The sequence below is a fragment of the Pristiophorus japonicus genome, chromosome 12, assembly GCF_044704955.1.
Source record: "Pristiophorus japonicus isolate sPriJap1 chromosome 12, sPriJap1.hap1, whole genome shotgun sequence".
Lineage (NCBI taxonomy): Eukaryota > Metazoa > Chordata > Chondrichthyes > Pristiophoridae > Pristiophorus > Pristiophorus japonicus.
In genome coordinates, this window is record NC_091988.1 from 75,741,481 (window position 1) to 75,753,903 (window position 12,423).

At 49.1% G+C, this 12,423-nt stretch overlaps 1 protein-coding gene across 1 annotated transcript in view; it reads left to right on the forward strand.

Moving 5' to 3' along the window:
* The window catches only part of LOC139277343 (monoglyceride lipase-like), a 118,031-nt gene that overhangs the window by 82,219 nt on the left and 23,389 nt on the right, over positions 1-12,423 (forward strand). Inside the window, exons 4-5 of the mRNA XM_070895691.1 lie at positions 3,113-3,223; positions 7,070-7,159. Of these exons, the coding sequence (XP_070751792.1) occupies positions 3,113-3,223; positions 7,070-7,159 (201 nt within the window). The remainder of the gene's footprint in view (positions 1-3,112; positions 3,224-7,069; positions 7,160-12,423) is intronic.

The following is a 12,423-nucleotide window of genomic DNA, read 5'->3' on the forward strand; positions in this document are numbered from 1 at the left end:
TGGCCACCCTGCGACCATGTTTCTGTAATGGCCACCAAATCATACCCATTTGTAATGATTTGTGCCGTCAACTCATTTACTTTATTTCGAATGCTGCGTACATTTAGGTAGAGTGTTTTAATCCTAGTTTTTAAACCATGATTTTTAGTTTTGACCCTTCCTGCAGCCCCTTTATATTCAGTGGCCCTTTTTGTTTTTTGCCTTGGGTTTCTCTGCCCTCCACTTTTACCCATCTCCTTTCTGTCTTTTGCTTTTGTCTCCTTTTTGTTTCCCTCTGTCTCCCTGCATTGGTTCCCATCCCCTGCCATATTAGTTTAACTCCTCCCCAACAGCACTAGCAAACACTCCCCGTAGGACATTGGTTCCGGTCCTGCCCAGGTGCAGACCGTCTGTACTGGTCCCACCTCCCCCAGAACCTGTTCCAATGCCCCAGGAATTTGAATCCTTCCCTGCTGCACCATTGCTCAAGCCACGTATTCATCTGTGCTATCCTGTGATTACTACTCTGACTAGCACGTGGCACTGGTAGCAATCCCGAGATTACTACCTTTTGAGGTCCTACTTTTTAATTTAGCTCCTAGCTCCTTAAATTTGTCTCGTAGGACCTCATCCCTTTTTTTACCTATGTCGTTGGTACCAATGTGCACCACGACAACTGGCTGTTCTCCCTCCCTTTTTAGAATGTCCTGCACCCACTCCGAGACATCCTTGACCCTTGCACCAGGGAGGCAACATACCATCCTGGAGTCTCGATTGCGGCCGCAGAAACGCGTATCTATTCCCCTTACAATGAATCCCCTATCACTATTGCTCTCCCACTCTTTTTCCTGCCCTTCTGTGCAACAGAGCCAGCCACGGTGCCATGAACTTGGCTGCTGCTGCCCTCCCCTGATGAGTCATCCCCCTCAACAGTACTCAAAGCAGTGTATCTGTTTTGCAGGGGGATGACCACAGGGGACCCCTGCACTACCTTCCTTGCACTGCTCTTCCTGCTGGTCTTCCATTCCCTAGCTCGCTGTGGACCCTTCACCTGCGGTAAGACCAACTCGCTACATGTGCTACTCACGTCATTCTCCGCATCGTGGATGCTCCAGCGTGAATCCACCCTCAGCTCCAAATCCGCAACGCGGTCCGTCAGAAGCTGGAGGCAGATGCACTTCCCGCAGATGTAGTCGTCAGGGACACCGGAAGTGTCCCTGAGTTCCCACATGGTACAGGAGGAGCATATCACATGACCGAGCTCTCCTGCCATGACCTAACCCTTAGATACCCTTAGATTGCCACCAACAATGTTAAACGGTTACTTACTGATATAAAAAAGAAAAAGAAAAGCTACTCACCAATCACCAGCCAATCACTTACCCCATTGGCTGTGACGACACCTTTTGATTTCTTTCGACTTCTTTTTGCCTTCTCTCCCAGCTGGAGCTGCACCGGCACGCCTCTCCACGCACCTGGGACTTTATAGGCCTCACCAACACCCTGAACTCCCACCGCTCGGACTGCTGCTGCCTCTCCAAGCACCTGGGCCTTTATAGGCCTCACCAACACCCTGAACTCCCACCTCTCGGACTGCTGCTGCCTCTCCACGCACCTGGGCCTTTATAGGCCTCACCAACACCCTGAACTCCCACCTCTCGGACTGCTGCTGCCTCTCCACGCACCTGGGCCTTTATAGGCCTCACCAACACCCTGAACTCCCACCTCTCGGACTGCTGCTGCCTCTCCTCTGCCACTGGGCCTTTATAGGCCTCACCAACGCCATGCACTCCCGCCTCTCGGACTGCCGCCGCCTCTCGCTGCCGCTGGGCCTTTATAGGCCTCACCAACGCCACGAACTCAGGCCTCTCGGACTGCCTCCACCTCTCGCTGCCGCTGGGCCTTTATAGGCCTCACCAACGCCATGCACTCCCGCCTCTCGGACTCGGGTTTCTACGACAATCCGATAATTTGATGGTCACCATTACTGATGGCTGTTACTAGCTGCTTATTCCAGATTTATTTAATTAATTGAATTTAAAGTCCCCAACTACTGAGGTGGGATTTGAACTCATGTCTCTGGATTGTTACTCAAGTAATGCAACGGATGAAAATCTTCCATTTTGAGCTAATATTTTCCCCCACTTTTCTTTCCCCATCTCCTGAAAGCATTTAATTGAACTGAAGAATGGTATCTTGAATGCAGTTGCCAAACTCTGCCTCTGCCGATCTCTCAGCAGGGTTGTCCAAGGCTGCTCTGACCTACATTAACACCCCCACAGCTAGTAGCAGCAAAGTCACTGTGGGCCAGGGGTTAAACCTGGCACCCACAGTGATCAGGATCAGACGTAAGGGAGGGTCACTGGCCACGTGTAACACCCCTGGATCAACAAGATGGTCAGCATCTGCAGGAGTCATTGCCAAATTGACTCTACCCTGGGTCAGCGGGGGTGAAATTTGTCCAGGAAGGCAGCGCAAAGCAGGCAAAAACACATTGGCAGCCAGTGCACTCTGCCCGATTTTCTGTTCCATGAAGTTAAGTCCCTATGTCTGTAATCTCCTCCAGCCCGAAAATCCTCCGAGAACATTGCACTCCTCCAACTCTGGCCTTTTATCCATTCCCCACTTCCTTCACTCCACCACTGGCGGCTGTGCCTTCAGCTACCTAGGCACGGGAATTCCCTCCTTAAACCTCTCCGTCTCTCTACCTCTCTCTCCTCCTTAAAGCCTACCTCTGACCAAGCTTTTGGTCACCTGTCCCAATATCTCCTTATGATGCTCGGTGTCAAGTTTTGTCTGATTATGCTCATGTTTTACTATGTTAAAGGTGCTATATAAATGAAAGTTGCCATTGGGGAGAAGCTAAATGGGCGTGGTGTTAAAACAGGCGCTATCGTCCCATTCGCTCAGCCGCCCAACGGCAATTCCACCCACCACTGAATCAAATTGCTGCCCTGGCCGAGATTGTCCCAGTACGGACCAGGAATCACAGCTGGGCCCTTCCGAGCTGTGTGGCCTTGTACTACATTGAGCAGTACCTTCGCACACTGAGCTATAATATCTCCACCTGAGATTAATAAGGGCTTTGCCTAACCGCGCTGTTATCGTAACTCTGTCTCCTCTTACCTTTCAGGGAGGATTGATAGCAGTCTACATATTATACGACAGACCAGGAGACATTGCTGGAGCAATTTTTATGTCACCCTTGCTGTTAATGAATCCCGAGTCAGCAACACCTCTGAAGGTAAAAGTACAGCAGACTCTTAAAATGCCCTGAACACTTCATGAAAATAATTCTTTCATCCCACTGCCCCAGCACAATTTTCACCAATTCCAATTCCCCGCTCCCGAAAGCCCCCAATGAGATCCTTTGGAGGATAAGCCACACTCTAAAGTTTTACAGGAATGTGTCACTGGATCCGCCCATCCCAAGGTCTCACTGACTTGGCAAATTGTAACTCGATCCACTTTGACTTCCTAAAGCGACAGAGTGCAGAGCTCGCCAGAAGACAGCAAGGGCCTGCCAAAGTCCCGTACCCCAGTCCAAGTACATCCCTCCCCCAGCCAAAGTGCCTTACCCCAGTCCAAGTGCATCCCTCCCGCTGCCGATGTTCCTTATCCCTGTCCAAGTGCATCCCTCCCCCAGCCGATGTTCCTTATCCCTGTCCAAGTGCATCCCTCCCGCAGCCGATGTTCCTTATCCCTGTCGAAGTGCATCCCTCCCCCAGCCGATGTTCCTTATCCCTGTCCAAGTACATCCCTCCCCCAGCCGATGTTCCTTATCCCTATCCAAGTGCATCCCTCCCCCAGCCGATGTTCCTTATCCCTGTCCAAGTACATCCCTCCCGCAGCCGATGTTCCTTATCCCAGCCCCAGTGCATGCCTCCCCGAGCCGAAGTGCTTTACCTAAGCGCAAGTGCATCCTCCCACCTACCCCCCCCCCTATAGATGGGGCATTGTGTATGGATTGTTAACAAGTTTATTGGGTATGAAGTGAATAGTGACAGTGTCGTGACTTCTGGATATCATCCACTCCAACAATATCCCTTGTAGAGGGTTGGAAGAACGTGATCCATCTTTCCCGAGTTCCGTCTTGCCCCTTTGATTTTCAGCCCCCCCCCCCCCCGCGCCAGCTCTCTCCTCCCCCCACCCCCAGCCTCTCTCTCCCCAGCCTCTCTCTCGCTCTCTCCCCATCCTCCCTCTCTCCACCCAGCATCTCTCTCTCTCCACCCAGCCTCTCTCACTCTCAGCCCCAGGCTCTCTTTGCCCCCTCCGCAGCCTCTCTAACTCTCGGCCCCAAGGCTCTCCGGCTCACACTACCCCCCAACCGCCCCCCCGCCTCCCGCCCACACCCCTCTCCCTTGAGACTCGCGGTTCACTGCAGGCTCGGGGCCCAGTCAGAGGCTCGGGGCTCGCAGCTCGGCTGGAGGCCCGGTTGGCCTAGCAAGTCCTGAGGGTGTGGGGGGGGTGGGGGGGTGGGGAGGGCAGTGTTGGCAGGCCTAGCAAGTCCCGGAGGCGGGAGGGAATCGGAGAGTCGGGCCTAGCAAATCCTGAGGGGAGCGAGTCGACGAGGGAATCAGCAGAGTCTCGGGTCTTAGGTCCTGCTTCTCGGCACCACGTGGACAGAATGATTTGGGACCTGTGAGGGGACGGTGGTCGGAGCTTGACATGGGGTCGGGCTTATTGCCTGTCTGTCAAAGAAAAGTGCAGTACAAATAGTCCCTTTAAAAAACAAACACTAGGGTTTATTTCTAGAGGAAGTTATGCTAAACTTGTATCGAACCTTGGTTAGACCACACTTCTGTGTACAGTTCTGATCGCCATATTATAAAAAGGATATCGAGGCACTGGAGAGGGTGCAGAGAAGATTTACAAGGATGATACCAGAAATGCGAGGGTATACATATCAGGAGAGGATGAACAGGCTGGGTCTCTTTTCTCTTGAAAAAAGAAGGCTGAGGGGTGACCCAATAGAGGTCATTAAAATTATGAAAGGTTTTGATAGAGTGCCTACAGAGAGAATGTTTCCACTTGTGGGGAAGAATAAAACTAGAGGCCATCAATATAAGATAGTCATCAAGAAATCCAATAGGGAATTCAGAAGAAACTTCTTTACCCAAACAGTGATGAGAATGTGGAACTTACTATCACAGGGAGTGGTTGAAGCAAATAGTATAGATACATTTAAGGGGAGGCTAGACAAGCATATGAGGGCGAAGGGAATAGAGGGTTATGCTGATAGATTTCGATGAGGAAAGACGGGAGGAGGCTCGAGTGGAGCATAAACACCGGCAAGGACTGGTTGGGCCGAATGGCCTGTTTCTGTGCCGTATATCCTGTGTAATCCTAAGCTGCAGTTCATGTGGTTTTCTTTGTTGTAGTTTTATAGCCCACTTCAGAGAGCAGTTAAGAGTCAACCATGTTGGTGTGGGACTGGAGTCACATGTAGACAAGATGCAAGGGCAGCAGGTTTACTCCCCTGAAGGCCATTAGTGTAATTTTACAACAATGGCCATTTTTATCAATACCAGCTTTTCATTTCCAGACTTTGTCAGCTGTGGCTCAGTGAGTAGCACTCTCACCTCTGAGTCAGAAAAGTCAAGTCCTACTCCAGATACAGTACTGGGGGAGTGCTGCACTGTCTGAGGTGACGTCTTTCGGATGAGCCATTAATCTGACCTCTCAGTTTTGCGTAAAAGATCCCACGGCACTATTTCGAAGAAGAGCAGGGGAGTTCTCCCTGGCCCATATTTATCCCCAACAAATACCATTTAAAAAAAAACTATCTGGTCATCTTCAGACTGCTGTATGTGGGAACTTGTTGTGCACAAATTGGCTGCCACATTTCCTACAATACAACACTTCAGAAGTACTTCATTGGCTGTAAAGTGCTTTGGGATGTCCTGGGATTGGGAAAGACACGATATAAATGAAGTCTTTCTTTCTTATTTCAAGATTTTTTAAAGCTGAATTCAAATTTTCAGTCTGCCATGGTGGGATTTGAACTCGCGTTCTCGGGATTATTACTCCTGGCCTCTGCATTACTCGTCCAGTCATTTGAACATGTTCTCACAAACAGCAATGTGTGTTTTTTGGTGGGGCAGGGTGTGGGTAATAGTTGAGGGAGGAATTTGGCCAGGACACTGGGCGAACTCCCCAACTCTTCTTTGAATAACGCCACGAGATCTTAAACACCCACCTGAACGGGCAGACGAGGACTCGTGCCTCATCCACTCGCTCAGTATTGAATGAGGTGTGACAGCTGAGATCATGTGCCAAAGTTCTAAAGTGAGGTTTGGATCTACAAGCTGTGTGTGTTGTCAGTGTTGCCTTGGCCACTACCTGAGCCGAGCTGACACATTGGCCTATCCTGCCTTTGGATGAAGAAGTTCTGTCCGACTTCTCTTCACACTCCTAATTTTCTCACTTTAAGTACATGCCCCCACTAGCACTTTAATCAATTTTCCCGTGTCGACTTTTATCAGTTGTTCTTGTAACCTCAAACTCTCCTTTTTTTTAAACAAAAGCAAGCCTACTTTTGTTAAATTCTCCTCATCACTTAAATTCCCGACCCGTAACAGCATAAGAAATAAAAACAGAAAATGCTGGAAATACTCAGCAGGTCAGACAGCATCTATGGAGAGAGAAACAGAGTTAACGTTTGAGGTCGATGACCTTTCGTCAGAACTATAAAAAGTTAGAGATGTAACAGATTCTATCAGCTTAAGAAACAGCAATAAAAAAAGGCCATTCAGGTCTTTGAACTATTTTTCCCTCCATGAATTTTCTTTCCCAGGGCACAGTTCCAGAGATCAAGGCCAACCCCCCCCCCCACCCCCACTATCCCCACCCCCCCCTCCCCTACCCCGCACCGCCCCCCCCCCACCCACTCAGAAGTTTTCACCCCGATGGATGGAAAATCCAGTGTATCAATAATCTTCATTTTTGACATGCACTCTGAACCAGGGGCGCTAATTTATAAATATACCCTTTAACTCTCATCTTCCTTTTGTCTCCACCCTCTCGAGGGCAATAGCATCCAAACAACAACATAGACTTACCCGGATTTGCTTTGCTTTCTCCACTCTAGATGTTCATTGCCAAAGTTATGTATCACATGCTGCCAAATTTACCCATGGGATACATAGATCCCCGTTTAACATCAAGAGATGAAAGCCAGGTGGGTTTGCTGTGACTTTTTTCTTCTCCTAATTGAATGAAGAATTTAATGGATTCTGTGTGAAGACTTGGTTGAGTTCATGAACTCTTCACCAACACTTTGACGGCCTCCCTCACTTAATCCACTACATTGAGTCTATTAAGCAGAGGGGCATTTTCTCTCAACACCACCTTGCATCACATAGCGCCTTTAATGTAGTAAAACTTCCCAAGTTACATCCAAAGCAAATACAGGAACAGCCATTTGGCCCATCAAGCCTGTGCCATCATTTTGTAGGCCGTGGCAACTCCTGGGCTAGATGCTTCACTTATTTTGCATGCATAACGCCCACTTAACGTCTATTTTAATGCTGAAATTACGTATAATGCCCAGATATTGCCCATTTAGCCACAAAATGGAAACCGATGGCCATTTTTCAGACACTTATCGCTGAGCGTTACTATCCCCATGTGTGTAACACCGGGAAAAACATTTTTTTTTTGTGAAATCATCAGAATGGGTGAAACCAATTGCCATAATATCGGCCACCGTTAGTTTCCGCATGTAATTAACGCCGAGATTCAATAATACCGACTGCCCACTTTATTTTGTCGTGAAGATCATATTTGCCGAAACTAACGCCCAGGAGATCGCCCAGTGTCACTTTCACCACCTTGCACTCATATTGCCCAAAATATCGCTCACCCAAAAAAATGCCAGGAAAACATTGGAACTAACCGGAACTACTAGCAGCGGTATAGACACCATGTTCTAAATCACATGTAGCATCATTTAAAAGTCTGCTCTGCTTCAACCTCTGGGGAGTTCGGATGTACTCTGGAGGCCTTTGAAGGTGATGTGAACATCTAAACAAACATCTTTATCATATTGTGAACGATTAGAATTTAACAGGTGTCTTCGTCGGGACATTCATTCTTTGTGACCAATCGGTGGAAAACAGATAGCTATTGGAATGGGGCCTGTCCTTTCTCACTCTCTCTCGATGACCAATTACATGCTGCAGACTCAAGATGGCAGAAGGTCCGCTCCACAGCATTATGTACCCGATGTAAAACGTGCCAGACTGATGAGGAGAACCAGACGTTACACCCCCAGCAAGCACAGGGAGAAGCAGTCTTACCTCAAATTGCCCGATACCACTGACCTTCGGAGACTGCACTTCCACAAAGAGGTTATCACTGAGGTATGCCAACTCATAAGGGGATATCTGCAGCGTGCCAGCACCATCAGTACTGCACTGTCCATCGAGGTCAAAGTCATCGCGGCACTGTCGTTCTATGCGTCTGGTTCTTTTCAAACCTCAGCTGGCAACATTTGCAGCCTGTCTCAGTATGCCACACATTGCTGCATTAGACAGTTCACTGAAGCCCTGTACGCACGCAGGATGGAGTTTATCGGCTTCCCTCTTGTTAAGTATGGAACTATCTAATACTTGCCACCAGAGGGCATGACTGTTGGAGTCCTAATGGTCACCTGCACACACGTGCAGGGCCAGTATAAAAGGTTGGCTGCCATGTTGTTCAGGCACTCTGGAGTTGTAATTAAGAAGACTAAGGTCACACTAAGTTTAGCTCACAGTACTCAGCCTCGTAGAATTCTTCTGTACACAACAATTGGCGACGAGTAACAGAATGCGAACCTTCACGCAACCATGGCTGATGTTTGAATATTAGAGAGATTCGTAGAGGGTGATGTTTGGGAAGCCTTCGTCGAGCAACTCGACCAGTACTTCGTGGCCAACGAGCTGGAAGGAGACACTAACGCGACCAAGCGCAGGGCGGTTCTCCTCACCGTTTGTGGGCCTAAAATATACGGCCTCATCAAGAATCTGCTTGCACTGACAAAACCAACTGAGAAGGAATACACAGAGTTGTGCTCGCTGGTTCAGGACCACCTCAAGCTGAAGGAGAGTATCCACATGGCCAGGTATCGTTTTTACACGCACCATCGCTCCGGGGGCCAGGACGTGACGGATTATGTCGCTGACCTGAGACGCCTAGCAGAACCTTGCTATTTTAGAGCTGCGTTGGGGCAAATGCTGCGGGACTTTCTCGTGTTGGGCATCAACCACGAGGTCATTCTTCGAAAGCTGCTGGCTGCCGAAACTCTAGACCTGAGCAGGGCCATCGCGATTGCCCAGGCGTGCATGACCATGGACGATAACACCAAACAGATTGAACATTGAAGCTCACCGGCAAGTATTGTGCATAAAATGACATCGTTAGCAGGCCGAACTGCATATGGCAGGACCTATACGTCTGCAGCTGCAAGACCTGTGATGACTCAGAGCCCGCCATTGGGGGTGAATGTGAATCCATTAGCACCGTGTTGGCGATGCGAGGGTAATCATCGGGCCCATCAATGTCGATTCAAGCACGAAGTGTACAAAGGCTACGCAATAATAGGGTACCGCTAGCGAATGTACAAATGTGCTGCGACATACCACATGGCAGGGGATGATCGATCCGGTGCAGTTCACGTGGCACAGGCATCTCAACCCGAGGAAGAAGTGTATGGGGTACATACCTTCACCACCAAGAGCCCTCCTATAATGCTGAAAGTCAAATTAAATGGAGTTCCAGTATCCATGGAGTTGGACACGGGTGCGAGTCAGTCAATAATGAACCAGAAGGCTTGAGAGAAACTGTGGGGCAATAAAACACAAAGGCCCAAACTGAGCCCAATTAATGCAAAGCTGCGAACCTATACCAAAGAGCTCATACCAGTCATTGGAAGTGCGGCAGTGAAGGTATCATATGATGGAGCTGTGCATGACCTACCATTGTGGATTGTTCCAGGTAATGGCCCAATGTTGTTCAGCAGAAGCTGGCTAGAAAAGATTAGATGGAATTGGAACGACATCAAAGCATTATCTTCAGTGGATGGCGCCTCGTGTGCTCAAGTGCTGAGCAAGTTTCCCTTGCTATTTGAACCAGGCATTGGCAACTTCACAGGCACCAAGGTACAGATCCATCTCGGCCCCGATGCACAGCCCGTCCATCACAAGGCTCGGGCGGTTCCATACCTGATGAGGGAGAAAGTCGAGATCGAAGTAGACAGACTTCAATGCGAAGGAATCATATCGCCAGTCGAGTTCAACGAGTGGGCCAGTCCAATTGTTCCAGTGTTGAAAAGTGATGGCATGATCAAAATCTGCGGCGACTACAAGGTAACGATTAACCGAGTCTCACTACAGGACCAGTACCCACTGCCCAAGGCGGATGACCTGTTCGCAACGTTAGCGGGGGGTGGGAAGTTGTTCACCAAGTTGGACCTAACCTCCTCCTACATGACACAGGAGCTGGCTGAATCTTCAAAAAGACTGACATGCATCAACACACACAAAGGGCTGTTTAGATACCACAGGTGCCCTTTCGGGATTCACTCGGCTGCAACCATTTTCAAGAGAAACGTGGAGAGTTTGCTGAAATCAGTTCCGCGCTCCGTTGTGTTTCAAGTCGACATCCTGATCACTGGTCGTGACACCATCAAACATCTACACGATCTGGAAAAGGTTCTAACTCGCCGAGACAGAATGGGACTCAAGCTTAAACGCTCCAAGTGTGTTTTCCTGGCGCCAGAAGTCGAATTTTTGGGGAGAAAGATTGCAGCAGATAGCATCAAGCCCACGGACTCAAAGACAGAGGCCATCAAGTATGCACCCAGACCCCAGAATGTGACGGAGTTGTGTTCGTTCCTGGGACTCCTCAATATTTCGGTAACTTTCTACCCAGATTGAACACGTTGTTAGAGCCTTTGCACATGTTGCAATGTAAGGGTGATGACTAGGTTTGGGGCAAATCTCAAAACACAGCCTTTGAGAAGGCCAGTGACCTACTATGTTCAAATAAGTTACTTGTACACTATGACCCAGGTAAATGTTTAGTGCTAACTTGTGACGCCTCATCGTACAGGATCGGCTGTGTGTTACAGCAAGCCAATGTATCAGCCAACCTCCAACTGGTTGCATACGCGTCTAAAAGTTTTTCTGGGGCTGAGAGAGCCTATAGTATGGTCGAGAAAGAGGCGCTAGCGTGTGTGTATGCTGTTAAGAAAATGCACCAATACCTATTTGGACTTCGCTTTGAGCTTGAAACTGACCACAAGCCGCTCATTTCGCTATTTTCAGAGAGCAAAGGTATAAATACCAATGCTTCGTCCTGCATCCAAAGATGGGCACTAACATTATCCGCTTATGACTATGTTATCCCCCACAGGCCAGGCACTGAAAACTGCGCCGACTATCATTACCCACCACTGGGATTGAAATGGAGCAGCCCGCAGACTTGCTACTGGTCATGGATGCCTCTGAGAGTGACGGGGTCACCCGTCACAGCTCGCCAGATAAGGACCTGGACCAGCTAGGATCCTGTGCTATCATTAGTAAAGAGTTGTGTTCTAAATGGGAACGAGTCGGCCGTTCCCGGGAAATGCAAGATGAAATTAAGCTGTTTCACCGACGCAAAGCTGAAATGTCCATCCAGTCGGATTGTCCTGGGTGGCAGTGTGAGCTGTGAGGAGAATCACCATCGACGATCCACCAACTCACACCCAACCAGCAATCGACCTCGCTGTCAATCACAAGGATGAACCCACGGTTCCTGACAGTCCGGTCAGACCAGTCGCGGTGCAGTGCAGCAATTGTCCGGCCAACTCACACACGCCAGGCTTTGAACTTAGACGATCCACCAGGGAGCGAAGGGCTCCAGATCGCCTCAACTTGTAAATAACTTGTACCGAAGATTTTTGGGCGGGGGGGGGAGTGATGTTATGTATGGAACTATGTAATACTTGCCACCAGAGAGCGCGGCTGTTGGAGACCTAATGGTCATCTGCACACACGTGAAGGGCCAGTGCAAAAGGTTGGCTGCCATGTTGTTTAGGCACTCTGGAGTTGTAATAAAGAAGACTAAGGTCACACTAAGTTTAGCTCACAGTACTCAGCCTCGTGGAGTTCTTCTATACACAACACCTATGACCAGGGAGGATCAGACTGAGAGGGCTTTAGATTTCTACTAAATTGCTAACTTCCCCAAGCTGCAGCAAGCAATAGACTGTACGAACAACACAATGCGGACACCTTTTCAGGATGCAGAGGTTTTCAGGAATGTGCAACTCGTTGTTGACCACCAGCAAATTATTATGGCAGTGGATGCTAAATTTCCGGGCAGCATCCATGATGCTCACATCCTGCGTAAGAGCACTGTATTTGGCTTGTTTAACAATCAGCCACAAGGTCAATGTTGGATGCTTGGTGACAAAGG